General features: G+C 42.8%; 1 protein-coding gene across 3 annotated transcripts in view; it reads right to left on the bottom strand.

Moving 5' to 3' along the window:
* LOC148054732 (uncharacterized) overlaps positions 1-10,143 on the bottom strand; it is a 30,743-nt gene extending 20,600 nt beyond the window's left edge. For all 3 annotated transcript variants that reach the window (XR_015706238.1, XM_087764234.1, XM_087764232.1), the window contains exons 1-6: positions 8,465-10,143; positions 7,600-7,644; positions 5,947-5,991; positions 3,746-3,790; positions 2,469-2,507; positions 1,553-1,600 (exon numbers count right to left, since the gene is read on the bottom strand). Coding sequence is in view for 2 of the 3 variants with exons in the window: in XM_087764234.1 (XP_087620360.1) it covers positions 1,553-1,600; positions 2,469-2,507; positions 3,746-3,790; positions 5,947-5,991; positions 7,600-7,644; positions 8,465-8,534 (292 nt within the window). In the remaining variant the exon portion in view is untranslated. The remainder of the gene's footprint in view (positions 1-1,552; positions 1,601-2,468; positions 2,508-3,745; positions 3,791-5,946; positions 5,992-7,599; positions 7,645-8,464) is intronic.
* Positions 10,144-14,491: the final 4,348 nt, after the last annotated feature.

Below are 14,491 nucleotides of genomic sequence, written 5' to 3'. Positions count from 1 at the left end.
CTTCCAAACTGGATATGAGGTACCCAAAATCCAGGTACCACAGGCTGGATCATTGGGCCGGGGCCAACTGTATCAGGTTCAACAAGGCTCAGTGCCGAGTCCTGCACTTCGGTCACAACAACCCCATCCAACGCTACAGGCTTGGGGAGGAGTAGCTGGAGAGCTGTCTGGCTGAAAAGGACCTGGGGGTGTTGGTTGACAGCCACCTGAACATGAGCCAGCAGTGTGCTCAGGTGGCCAAGAGGGCCAATGGCATCCTGGCCTGTATCAGGAATAGTGTGGCCAGCAGGACCAGGGAGGTGATAGTGCCCCTGTACTCGGCACGGGTGAGGCCGCACCTCGAGTACTGTGTTCAGTTTTGGGCCCCTCACTACAAGAAGGACATCGAGGTGCTGGAGCGTGTCCAGAGGAGGGCAACGAGGCTGGTGAAGGGTCTGGAGCACAAGTCTTACGAAGAGAGGCTGAGGGAACTGGGGTTGTTTAGTCTGGAGAAGAGGAGGCTGAGGGGAGACCTTATTGCTCTCTACAACTCCCTGAAAGAAGGTTGTAGCGAGGCAGGGGTCAGTCTCTTCTCCCAAGTAACAAGTGATAGGATGAGAGGAAACGGCCTCCAGCTGCGCCAGGGGAGGTTTAGGTTGGATATTAGGAAAAACTTCTTCACCGAAAGGGTGGTCAAGCATTGGAACAGGCTGCCCAGGGAAGTGGTTGAGTCCCCATCCCTGGAGGTATTTAGGAGAAGTGTAGATGTGGTGCTTAGGGACGTGGTTTAGTGGTGGACTTGGCAGTGTTAGGTTAATGGTTGTACTCGATGATCTTAAGGGTCTTTTCCAACCTTGATGATTCTATGATTCTATGAAAAGAAAGTGATACAGAAGCCAAGCAGTGTTCGTAACTGGCAGACTGCATGGACCACCTGCCACTGGCATACAGGACCTGATGCCTCTCCAACTACACTGTGTTTGCAGGGAAAAAGGAAGATGCAGATGTGATGTCCTATAATGGTAAAATCAGGAATCCAGGGATTGCTGTGCATTGCCCACATACTTTGCAACGTTTGTTTATTCTCTGGAGATAACCCACATCTTAATTGTTGATGCTTTACAGATGGTTTCCCTTGTCCTGAATTTAGATCAGAATCCTAGCGCAGCCAGGGGCCCTCCATATGTGATATTAAGACAACTGCTTATTATTTATGTTACCAGAATACTGGGTACGCTCATTATGAACCATGGAGCTATCTTATTAGGCACTATTGTTCAATATCACAGCAAAAATACCTATCCTTGCCATGTTTTCCTCAGAAAAGAGTTATAAGTCTCATGAATATCTTTATTAAGTTATTGAGGCAAAACCTACTGCTTGATGCTCCCTCAGTTTAAAGAAATTTCTGTGGATTTAAAAAAGTCCCCACAATCACAAGCGCTCTCTCCAGCATTTTCATGCTTATAGTTCTTTAGAATGTTCCTGAAAAATCATTTTTTTCACATCGTGTAATAAAGACACAAACATCACCATTTATAGGCTAAATAAAAATAAAAAGGAAACGGCTTACATGTACTCTTCTGCACATATTGCTCAGTGGAGATGATGCTGGGCTCACCTACAGAAAAAGAAAAATCAGTACTCTATGGAAATGTATGTTTCACATCCTTTTCAGCAAAACTCTTTGTAAATTGCCACCATGGGGTAGTGTAGGGCTGGCTGCACTAAGCAGAGGAAGCAGAATTAGCATGCTAGCTGAATTTCCTGCACCCATTCCCAGCAATATCATTAACTGGTAACTGGTAAGTTTTTCATGCAAAGCTGGCCATTTATCTCATACATAAAACAGACTGTGCTATTTTTGCCTTCTTAAAATAAGTGCCCACAGATACTTTTCCCCTTTGCTTATGTTTTATATACAAAACTTGTATCTACTGCAGATTTGAAGAATCTACAACAAGAATAAAAATTAGTAAAATACTGGCAATACAACAGACAAAAAATGAACAATGTGCCAAATGAGAAAGATATTTGGATACTGTTGAACAGGGGCTTCGGGTTCTGCTTATATTTATTTCATTTCCATAGTAAATCCAGCAGGAGAAAGGAAATGGATAAAAACTTGGCTATTTATCCTATTTCCAGCATAATATAGCATACTAAAAATAACTACCTCCTCTTTGAGATCCCCAAGAAATTTTCTGACTAAACTAGGAGACCAGACATGAAATTTTTAATATTTTTAGGATGATGAAAAAAGCCAGAAACAATAAAAACCCTCAGTCTTTCTGCCTCTCATTATAATTCACAAAGGAATAGGCTAAGAAGCCAGTATCCAGGCAACGACCATAAAATTTTCCTTCTCTCTACAGGACATCACACACTATAGGAATCCAAGGTGTGTGTGAGAGAGGGTAACTGTGAGGCTGTTGGCTGAAGACATTTGCAGGCAGAAGGGTAAAAGAAACGGAGCTCCCTGGACATACCAGTCATGTAGTCTTCCTCTGTGACAGAGTCATATTCAACTATTTAAAAAAAAAAAGAATTAAAAATAATATTGGCATATTTTAGAAGGAAAAGTTTTCTAAAGGCTTTAGAAGAAACCTCAGCCCATGAGAAACGCACCAAGGTTCAAGTTTCATTCTGTGGAAGAACCTCTCAAGACAGATGATGTAGAAGAGAAAGACAACAGGATCCTGATCCACTCGCCTCTTCTCCCCTTCACCCCAACCCCTCTTGAAATCCATACTACCAAGGAAAGAGTACTAAATATTTTACTTGCTATTGAGCAGATTGAAAAGTAATATTGCTGGTGGGAGCTAAACCCTCAGATTTCTCAACACTTTTAGCCAACTTCACAAGTGTTGTGTGATGAGACAGGGAAGGCGCACTCCAGGTGGTCTCCTCCAGGTGCACATCCCACCAGAAGGCACTTGCTTCCCACAGCAGGCAAAAGAAGCTGTGAGCACGCTGACGAACTGTGAATATTTTGGATTTCCCCTGGACTGGGAATCCAGGACATGAAAGAAGTTTTGGGGTTGTGCTACACAAGCACAAATACAAGAGCAAGGATAGGAGAGCCATAGTCAAGGGCTAGATGAGCAAGGTTTGTGCAGGCCGCATGAGAATGCAGATAAATGTGAGTTCTATGAAGCAGAAGAGCAACCACTGAAGCATCAAGGTCATGGAAAAGCTGAATTCAGAGCTGTTTTTGTTGGCGTGGCAATTTGCCAAGTTTAATAATACGTCTGACCTGTTTCATGTGGAATATTGCAACTTCTTGGGGTGCTTTTTTAATCAGATGTTGAAAAGAAAGAAGATAATCAGTGGCAGAGGACGCTGCAGTAAGGGAGGTGTGGAGGAAGGACAAAGCTGGCATGGCAAAGGGAGTGTAAGTCAAAACTGGAGGCATACTGGCAGTATTATTAAAGAAAGAAGTATTATTAAAGAAGATTTAATGGGAATAATGCCTTCAAAATTAGGCATAGAGAACTCCGGTGATAAAGAGAGAAAGCAATCTAAAGAGCATTAATCGGTGACTTGGGTTGAAGCTGTCTTTCCCACAGTTTTCTGGTATGAAAACACGGCTTGAGGTCCCAAAGCACCTTTAACAGTCTGGGTCTTAGTCTCTCTGTGGCCCCTGCAACCTCCCATACAATGGGAGCTACAGCCTTTCGTGCAGGAATCACTAGGATATATATCACAAGGATATATATCACAGTAACAAGGGTTAGGTACTTTAAAAGTAGCAAGACTAACTTACTGTATTCACTCCTCCTGCCTCTGCTTCCACTGGTGGTCACTTCACCTACAGCAATGAATACAAGAGAGTACATTTAAGCCAGCCATGCTCTACTAGCTGCTCTCCAACACCTACAAACCCTTAGGCACAAGTGGCCAGCTGCTGGGCTGTGTGCCCATGGAGCAAAGTCAAAGCATCTGGGCTCTTGGGAAAATACATCTAAGAGATGCTCCGCTGCATCGCTGGTATTGCGGCAGCAATGTCTGTTTGTGCAAGCTGCTACCTCTGCAATAAGCTTTGGCTCCTTCTTGTTCTGTACCAGAAAATGTTCACCTTTCAGTTGTGATGACTGAATTATCTGAGACACTGTGCTGTGAGCCCAGGTCAGAGAACTGATCCAAATGGGGGAAAAAAATACAAAAAGGAAAGCTGGGGTTGCAGCTGATGCTCCAATAATGAATCAAGAGTTTTAAAGAATCAGTCAGACTGTGGCTAACAGGTAGCCCCTTTCTGAAAACAGAAGGTCTTGTGCAGCACATCAAAAGAAAAAATATAACATGAAAGGAATATTTAAGTTGCAAGATATTCACTGAGCTTATCTCCATTTGCATGAAAGGTGAGTTCAGCTAGACAAAAAGAGAACATTACAAATACATATTGCCAGGAATAACTGTTGATTACTGCTATTCTTTTACGTAGGTTACCTTTTTCTTAAAAATGCTTTAAAATCATCTGCTAAGGAGGCATTTCAGTGTAACACACCATCTCAGACTAACCTGCAATCACACCAAAAGCCAGAAAGGAACAAGTGCTGCAGGGTGGAACTTAAAGTGTGTCAGCACAGCAACACAAAGTATTAAAAAAAAAGCCCTAAAACTGCCCTGGAACATACTGAAATGTATAAATAAAGTTGTGGGGGGAGCCCTGGGCTGGGCTAGCAGGGGAGCTTCAGGGTGGGAGCGCAAAGCCCTGGCAGAGCTATGTGGAAACAAAATTAAAATAGAAACTATGTCTTATTTTAGGATCACTGGACTCAGTGATGCATATATTCTTCACTCTTTAATACCATACTTTAAAACCAAACTAATACACTTAAAGGTCATTTTAATTTACTCCTTAGACCATCAGCAAACAGAAGAATAGGCTCACAGTTTTTGAAAAAAATACAGTTTGTCTGAACAGATATCAAGGTTAACAGATATCAAGGTTAAGAAGCGTTTTGAAGAAAAGAAGGATGACACTAATTCACTTGTTGCCTTTCCAGCTGAGTCTTCGTTGTGAAAGGTGATATTTAGGAAAGCTAATTAAAGCAGACAAATTAGTTACATTCTTCTAGTCTTGTGCACTTGCCAGTGTTAGTTGCAGAGCAAAGCATGAAAGAGATCCAGACTTCACAAAAAGACTTCTCCCTGTTGTTCTAAAGATTATTTTTAAATGCTTGCAAATTTTTTTTTATATTTATATACTTTTTTTTTTCCTGACAATTTCTCTAATGTAGTCATTGACAATGAACATAATAGATAGAGACACAGCTACAGGAAACTCCTTTTTCTTTTCCTGTGTAGATTTAGAGAAGTCTTTGTTAAAAATTTCTTATTTCAAAAAAATGAGCAATGTCCAGGTGGACAGCTGAACCATAACAATGTCATCTCTAAAAGAACAAACTTCCTGACAGTACAGAAGATGCAGAGTACAGTTAGATTAAACCAACGGAAAAAGTAATGTAATTACCTATAGCAAACCACCAGAGGGTAATGGAAAATTTTCTTAGAAAAAAAGAAGTAGAAGCAGCATTACCAGAGAAATGCATATTGCTGTTAATGAATATGTTACAGGTTAGGAATTGGACTACCGCATTTTTTAGAGATTTTAGAAAAAAACTACTCCTTTCTTTCTGTACATATTTTTCTACAGAAGAGCTGAAATGTGGGATAAACAAAACTCACTTCCATTAAAAACCTATAATACATGTTGGAAAAATGGAAAAAAAAGTCTTTTATTCAAAAACTCACTTTTTTGATAGTAGAAATTCATTATTCCTAAGTGCAAGACTTTAATGTTCTTTTTGCAAACAGGGAAAGGAGAAGATCCATCATTTCATAGCTGTGCTTTTCATTTAATGTTTCACTAACACTGGGATATTTTAGAGGCATTAGCATGCTTCCATGGGAACCCATGTTTCTAGGAAATTAAATAATGTTGTAATTTAGGTAGAAGCTCACCAAATATCTTTGTTATTCCTTCCTCAGTAAAAGACTGGGTGAAACCTGGTTAAACAAAGAAGGAGAAAGACTCAGCAACAGTTGGAAATATTTTATAAAAAAATTATTAAATTTATCTTAATTATGTCTATCAGGCATTTCATACTCTCATCATGTGTGGTGAGTACTAAATGAGATGAAATGAACAAAGTGAATTTTTGCCTATGAACATATTTCTAAAGAGTTAGTTTCCAGTGACAGCATTCCTCTGGGAAGTGGTGTAATTTACATTACTGGAGTCTCTTCATCTATACTAAGTGACAGTATACATTGTATGAATCAATCCTGCAAAGACCACAGCAGGCTCAAACCATATGCAATCAAATCTCCTACATATCCAATTTCTAGAATATTATGTTGCTTCTCTTGGGGATTTTTAAAGACTTTTAACTACACTGGATATTAATCTGACCTAATTTAAAAGCTAAACCAAAGTAAAACAATACTCAGCACATGTCTAGGATGTTACTTCCACTCTATTAGAAGAAATCCAGACAGCTGCCCACTACACCCGTGAGATGCAGTTGAGACCTGGAGCCCATTTCAACATCAAATAAAAGGTAGTGAAGCCCAAGCAAGATCTAGAAAGGAAAAGAAGTCAAGAAACTTCTTGGATGGGTCTAGCTATAAAGAACAGGGGTTGCTGCAGAACTGAGAATTCTGTGCATCAGTGCCCATCCTGCCCAGTCGCCTTCTGTTGGAAGTTGTTCACGAATGCTCACATAGTACTGTGAAAACATTAAGGCCAACGTTTAAAAGAAAAACGGTTGTTAGCTTCAGATACTCTGTTTAGGGTTCTGACTGAGATAATTAAACCTGGAGATCACTTTTCACTTGCCACAATTAACATACAGACTGTAATGTACTTAGAATATTTCCACAGGAAAAGTTCCATATATTAAAAAAGTAAAATTGTATTTTATGCATTTATGTGCGACTACATATCATTATTTTCATTTTCCTCAGCAAGCCAGTTCCTTCTCTTCAGTCACCGTCTTATCTGCTGACTTCAGTAATTACTATTTATTTGTTTTGTAAAGCTCCTATGGGCTTTACAGAGCAGATGGCCATTGGTTAGAGCCCTGGTGTAGAATTTGGGAGAACTAAGTTCCAGTGCCTGTTTTGTCACTGAATTCCTGTGTGAGTCTTGGTAAAGTATAAACCCTTTGTGTGTGCCAGTACCCATGTGCAAAATGAGTGTTGATAAATGTATTAAAAATTGTATGACAGTGATGAAGAGCATGCGAGCAGCCTGGATTAAAAGCAAGCAAGGCTCAGAGAGGGAGCTGCATCCCATTTTTCAAGAACATTTTTCTTCTGTTAAGAATCAGTTCTGAAGTTTCTGTCAATAATATCCATTCAAACCATTGAAATATATGCCTGAGGGCCTGACATATGCTTGAAAGCATTCTAGTTATCAGTTGTCCTCATTTTTAGGGTTAATTTTCATAGTAGGAAGTTTACACTGCTTAAAAAGGGGTTTTAAGCAGTCATGTGAGCCAGCATGCAATGCTGTACATAAACTATCCCTCTGCATGGCTCCCTAGGGGCTCCTGGTCCAGATGTCCATTCCTTCTGCAGTTTGTTACATGTTATGGGGGAAAAAAAACTCACCAGTAGCTTCTGTGGTTGTGCCCTCCAGGTAAGAAGCTGTGATATCTGGGGACAATAATTAGGAGAAATAATTAACTATCTATCTCCTATATACTCAAAGGACATGAAACACTTTCTGGAAGTTTTATTCTCTGCAGAAAATAGCATGTATCTGCGTAACCCAGCACTCTCCACTGTCTTGAAAAACCTTCAGCTGTGGGTCCCTATGGGCTATTTTGATCTCTAGAGATTGCAGGCATACACAGTGATGAGACCAGCTGAATTTTCCATCGTTGCTTCCCAACAGCATCTTGGGTCTCTGCACTGTACTTGCATTATCATAGAATCACAGAAGGGTTTGGGTTGGAGGGGACCCTTAAAGGCCATCTAGTCCGACCCCCCCTGCAATGAGCAGGGACATCTTCAACTCGATCAGGTTGCTCAGAGCCCCGTCCAACCTGACCCTGATCAGAGCTGCATGCAGCACCTGGTATGTGCGCTAGAAAAAACTCCTGTGCAGATTTCATCTTAGAAAACAGGATTCAGCAACATTTATCTCAACTGCGGTGGGGAGATGGAGCAGAGCAGGCCACAACCTGCAAACAAACCTGGGAAGATGGGGAAACCAGGGGAAAGCCCTAGCAAAAATATGGTCCAAGGCTGCGAGACCCCTCCAAATAAGGTTACCTGGGGAAAGATGCTCTGCCCAAAAAAAACCCATCACGCTGGATGGACAGTACGCCCTTGCCTTGCTGCCGGCACACACACCGGCGAGGCTGCTGGGTACGCGCCAGCCTGCGTCCACCCAAATGGCGGGCTGCCGACCGGGGTCCCACAGAGCGGTCGTGCCGCCTCAGCCCACCCCGCAGGGACAGTCCCCGCTTACCTGGTGCCGCCGTGGGGAAGGCCAGCAGCGGGGCCAGCCAGGCCAGGAGGAGCAGGGCTTCCCGCAGCATGGTGCGCGGCCTGCCCGCGGCGGGAGCCCGCCACTACTTGAGGAGCAGCCGGGGGAGGAGTGGGGGGGGCGGCGGGGGCAGGCTGAGAGCGGCGGGGCCTCCCAGAAACGCATTCCCGCATTTTACGGGCAGTGGAAATTCCCGTCTTTCGGCTGACTGGTTTACAAAAGCGTAGCCCGGGGGCAGCGCTCCGCTCCCGCCCGCTTCATCGCTCCTTTCCCCCCCCCCAGGGTGCGGAGCCGGGCCCTTGGGGAGGCGGGAGCCCGGTGTGCTCGGCCGGGCACCCGCCCGCCTGGTGCCCGTCGAGGGAGCTGCTCCCAGCTTCGTCTCGGCTTTGGTATTTCCAGCTTCTGCACCAGGCCCGAAGAAGGGTCAGCATCCCCGAAAGCACGGATGGGTTTTTTTTGCATGCTGTAAGCTCATCTAACAGAATTTAGTAAGTTTCCTTATAATCCCAGCTCGGGAAGACGTGTGACGTTTTCTGGATGGTTCTTTATTTTGAGTGATTCTTTTGCATGTTATTATATTGGCCTGAAATAAAACCAGCTTTTTTGTTATTTTCTAGAGGAAAAGGAAGAAGTCAGCCTTCATCACACCACAATTCCAGGCTTCCTTTCCATGTCATTTAAAGAGCCTGCCTGGATCATCCAGTTTTGATCCTTCTGCCTTTACGTTTATGAGCAGCCCCATTGAATTCAAGGGAATTGCTCATAGATATTCTATGACTGTCTTCCCCAGCTGTGACCATCTCAGGAGTCATCTGCTGTACTGTGACTATTAGACATCCATGAATCTAGCAGTAGAGTTTATTTTGGAGAATGCTCAAGAGCATGGACATTCTTAAAATATTGTAATTATTGTACGTTATGTCTCAGTGCACCCATCCACTTTGTCTCAGGTGGAAGTAGATTCCTGCTTCTTCCATGCTACAGAAAAGGCTCCAGGCTTCTTCAGTTACTGCAGATTAAATTGCACATAAAACATGGGAACTTCAGCTGCTTCCCCTGCAAATCCATATAGAGCTCCAAGAATTGGGCTGAGTTGTGCTATTTTCATCAATCGTCACCAATAATGGAAGTCCCGCTGTCCAAATTTCTGCCCTCGGTGACATGTCTCACCATCATCAGGATCTGAGCACAAGGGTAACTGTCATTCTGTAAGCCATCCTCTGGATGAGGCACAAAAAATAGTAGCCTCCAGCTCACCCTATTCCAGCTTTGGAGACTCTGTAGGGTGAGCACAGATTAAAAGCTGTTGATGATCAATCACTCTAGATTGTCACTCTGACACTTACAGCCAGGAAAGCTGAAAAGTAGGTCTGGCCATACTTCAGGTCTGGGTTCCTACAAAACTGCTGTCCCTGTCTGGCTGTTCTGTCTCTGACTGCAGGCTCCAACGTTATCCAGTTTGAAGGCTTGATTCAGCAGCAGAAGTAACTCTCGGACCCTTGGGAGTTACTGGTCATTCTCCATGATCATTTGCACCCTAAAAAATGGTAAAGAAAATCACCACAGGTATGAGGAATTTAGCAAACTCCACAGCACTCTTTTAGTAATACTTTATGCGCTTCTGTTCATGAGAGCAAATGCTTTTCATGTTGAGGCTTGAATTTTCCTTTCATATAAATGAAATGATGGGAAAATGGTCATTTACTTCCACTGTGGTGCATTTGTGTAATACACTAGAGAGCAGGAGAGGAAAGATACAATGAGTGAAAAATGTTATTGCACAGTGAAGTTCAGGTATATATTTTAGAGGTAACCAAGATAAATAGATGAGATGCAGAACTGCAATATAAATACTACTTGATGCCATAGATAGAAGGGTGCTGCTTGTGGTGCACATTCAGGCAGAGCTCCCTTTAGTACACCGAGGGCTGGACTCTCTTGGGTGGTGTTACAGGGTCCCTTGCAGTCTTGCCTTTCACTATTCCAGTAGAGAACTAAAATATAAAAATAGAAACAAGTTAAAAGAAAAACACATCTTAATTTGTAGTGAAAATAAATATTTTGAGGAACCCCAAAGCATTTTTGCCCAAAATGCTTTTTACCATAAAATTAAATCATTCAGTGCTTCATTTTCCATGAAGCAAAACTGAAGACTGTAATAATGGAATTTCTCACAAAGCACAATTTCTCTGTCCTGCATAGCTCTTACCTTACACTCTCACAAAATCTCTGCGGTAGGGTGTGTATGGCTGAGGAGTAGCTGACTACGGGAACCACACGGTCTTTTGCTAAATTTCAAATATCCTAATGGGTCTACTGGGGAAAAGGAGTTGAGCAGAGGACATTTTGGCCCTCCCTGTCTATCTTTGGTAGATAACTAGAGAAAAACTGTAAGAAAGGAAGAATTTTGACTTGCTATATGGTTGCCCACTGGGTTGCCAGCCCAGTTGACCATTTGTAAACTAGATTCCCTGCTTGCTTCTCCACTAAGGTCCCCATTTGGTTTTCCAGATTCCAAGACACCAGATTCCCCTGGAGAAACAGAGAGGAATGTAAACATTCATGCATAAATGCCTGCAACATATGAAACGAGGTGATATTTCTCCCCCATAACACTGTTCTCTCCTTTGGTGCTCTGTTCAGCTCCTAATTCATTTGGGATTACAGAATGAAGTATATTGAAATTGTATGGCATTCTGGTTTACTTCATCATCCTCTAGCACACCCATGGGATCTAGGGGCATGTGTTGGTTTTCCTCACCCTTGTGTCAAAACCACATTTGGAAACATTAGAGCTAAAAACACGAGGAGACCATCTCCCTCCTCCCACCCCCTGAGGAGTACAGTAACATACAAGACAGTGCATACTCTATTTGCAAAGGAGGATCATCTCAAACTTGCACCCCCAGATGTAGGACTAGCTTACTGCAATTAGGTTAGGAAAAAGGAAAAAAAAATCAGTGGACTGTTGAAGGACGTGTACACCCACAGAACTGGTCCCTAGCTTGTCCTCTGTAAAAACAAAGGAAGCTCATCTGAATGGACCAGAACTGTAACACTGTGATGATACAGCTCAGAAAATGTCCTCTGAGTTCAGGGCCAGCCCAGACCTCAGGGGTCAGAGGTAGTTTTCTGTTCAGTACAGACAGAGGGTGACTTAGATTCACCAGAACCATCAAGAAGCAATGTAGAGCAATATATATTTGAGACTTTTCCCATATTTTAATGCTACCAACTGATTCAGAAAGAAAACCTAGGTTTGATGAGTAAGGCATCTACAGCCTTCTGATTCTTGTCCATCATTGAGCATCTTGTACATCAACAGCCTGGTCATGCTAACAACTAACGACAATATTGCAGATGCTGAATTTGCTGCTTTGGGAATGCAGACAAGACATTCTTGGCAGCTTTGAAGAACAAAGGGTTCTAGGTGAAGTCTCTCCCCTGAAATATAAATGAACTTCGAAATGCGCTAAGGTTACCTTGTGTTTGTATCAGAGAAGTTGTAAGGAAAACCATCAGTATCACTACCTTTCCCAGTGTTATTGCTGTCTTGAATGAAGCCCCCATGGCAGGCAGAGAGTAAAAAGGAAGACCTCTGGATGTATTTGAAGAAAGTCCTCCTCCCTAATGAACCTTACTGTAGCAAAAAAAAAAAAGACATTTCAGAATGAACTACTCAAGTCTCCTACCTCACAGGAAGGTTGCCTATATGGACTGGAGACTCCAGCTATGCAGATTGGTGGTTAGCCGATCTAATTCAAGGACAGTGGGCTACAGTATATCCTGTCATTTAGGAGGAGCTGTGTGAGTTTTACCATTGCAAGGCACTTGAAGTCCAAGAAGTGACAGAGTCTTTGGCTTATTGATGAACAGCAACACATCTCCAGGACGTGCACACCAAATACCCAGTTGCAGGCAAGCAAGTCCTATGAAAAGGTACAAAATGAACCAATACAGCTCACGAAAGTTCCTCCATGTTCACGGCTTAGGGCCTAACCAGATCCTTGGTCTCCCAAGCATTTCCACTGGAAGACCTGCTGGGATGCACCATGGCTCCCTTGCTGCCCAAGCAGCCAAGGGGGGATGCACAGCTGTCTCCTGTCTTCTGCCCACATGAAGGCAGGACACAACTGAGATCGCATATCCCACCTTGAAGTTCTCCTACCTGTAAAGATGGCTTTGCTCTGGGATGATTTCCTACACAGGCAGATAGAGAGCTTTTTCTAACCAACTTCTCACACTGGTGACTTGATGCCAGGTATTTACCAGGACAGCATTTCTGTTGCTTTCCACAGAAGTAGACTTTATTACCATTTCTCTCAGAAATTGATGCAATGGCAAGAATTGCTAGGCAGAGCCTGAATATTGAGTGTTCTTCTGGCTCAGAATTTGGTTATCTAGGGAAGAAGGTGTGCAGGGCTGAAAAGATGAACGATAGTACCTCCTTCTGCAGATGAGCTCCTGTCCCTCTAATTCCCACACTGCAGCCTTTAAAAAGAGTGTGCTGAATTTCCAAAGAAAATGGTTTGAAGTTACCCCTAGTTTAGGATTTTAGTTGTTCTTTTTACATTTTTATATCTACCTTCATAAAGGTCCTAAAGTGTTTTCTCTAGCCTGTGCAATTTAATCAAGGCAATCCTTTTAATGGCTAGTTTGCATTCTTTTAATTATCTCCCTCAGTTTTTACCCATGCATTACTGTGTCCACGAATAAAAGGGATGGTGCTTATCAGCAAGGGCTGAGAGAATGGCTGAAAGGCCAGCAAAAAAAAGGCCAAGCCAGAACAGCAGGAATGTGTGTCACCCATAGCTCTGGGATGTGCCTGCAGCCAGAGGGAGAAAGAATTCAATACATGGAATTGGGGAAGCTGCAGGGAAAAGGAAAGGGACAGAAACAAAGGAGAGAGACAACTCCCTAGTGCCAGATTTACAGTCACATATGATTTTTTAGATGTCGTGTAATATGTATAATGTCATATACATAACCAATGACCCGGCAACCTTGTTTTAACATTTCAGTAACAGATAGGCCATTTTCCTTTCAAACTGTGTCTAAGAAGGATTTGGCCTTTATGTTTGAGAGCAGGAGGGTGTGAGCATGAAACAGATGCAAGGAGAGAGTCATTTGCCCATGTCCTTAGCATTGTTAGGATGATAAACCATTGCAAGCTGTCCCTGAGAGCAACCAGGCCGACGAAGCACAGAGCTGATCAGCTGGTGCAACTCTACAGGCCAAAAAGTAACTAGAGCCCAGCAGGGATCTGCAAGAACTTGCTGCACACCTGCCCATCCATCATCCATAGCTTTCTGTCTGCCAAGAGTCATCAACCAGGAAATACTTCCCGTCAACATTTCAGAGATGCTGAATAGATCATAAACATGGACAAACTCCCCCAAATTCAGTGATCACAATTATATTCTTTGCTTGCGGAGCATGAAGCTCAGATTGAAGTTGTTAAACTTGCCTTAAATGCTATAGTGCATTGCCAAAACCACAGGCCAGTGTGCCAAATTCTCAGTAAACAGAAAAAACAGTAATTTCAGTTTTAGTAAATAACTTCTCATTTTAACCAGAGTACTTTCCCTCCTTCAGAGTTACTGCGCAGTATATGCGTGCTTCTTATCCAGGTGTCTACACAATGCAAATGGTTGTCTTTCAGATGCTAGGACCTGCCACTGAAATTCCCAGAGATCTGCCTGCAGCAATTGGAGACCTGGTTATCTGAGTCAGTCCCTGTCAGGCTTATAATCAGTGATGATTTCTAAATGGTCCTGAAATGCCTTTCTCTTTGCTGTGTTTGCATACGCAGCATCCGGGTGGATGTGCCGTCAGCTCCTTGTTCTGAAATGAAGACTTTCTACTTGGTAGGGCCTGTATGCCAGGCACTAACGCACTGCTGCAGCACGTCCCTTTTCAATAACCTGCTATTACTGAACAAGTTATATATGCAAAACCACATCACTTTAGGTCTTAAAGACTGTGGAATTTTTCTTGCTTCTAAAGAAA

Source organism: Nipponia nippon, unplaced genomic scaffold, assembly GCF_047370975.1.
Source record: "Nipponia nippon isolate SJK-2023a ecotype South Korea unplaced genomic scaffold, ASM4737097v1 scaffold_3, whole genome shotgun sequence".
NCBI classification, from domain to species: domain Eukaryota; kingdom Metazoa; phylum Chordata; class Aves; order Pelecaniformes; family Threskiornithidae; genus Nipponia; species Nipponia nippon.
This window is presented reverse-complemented; position numbering and strand designations above follow the sequence as displayed.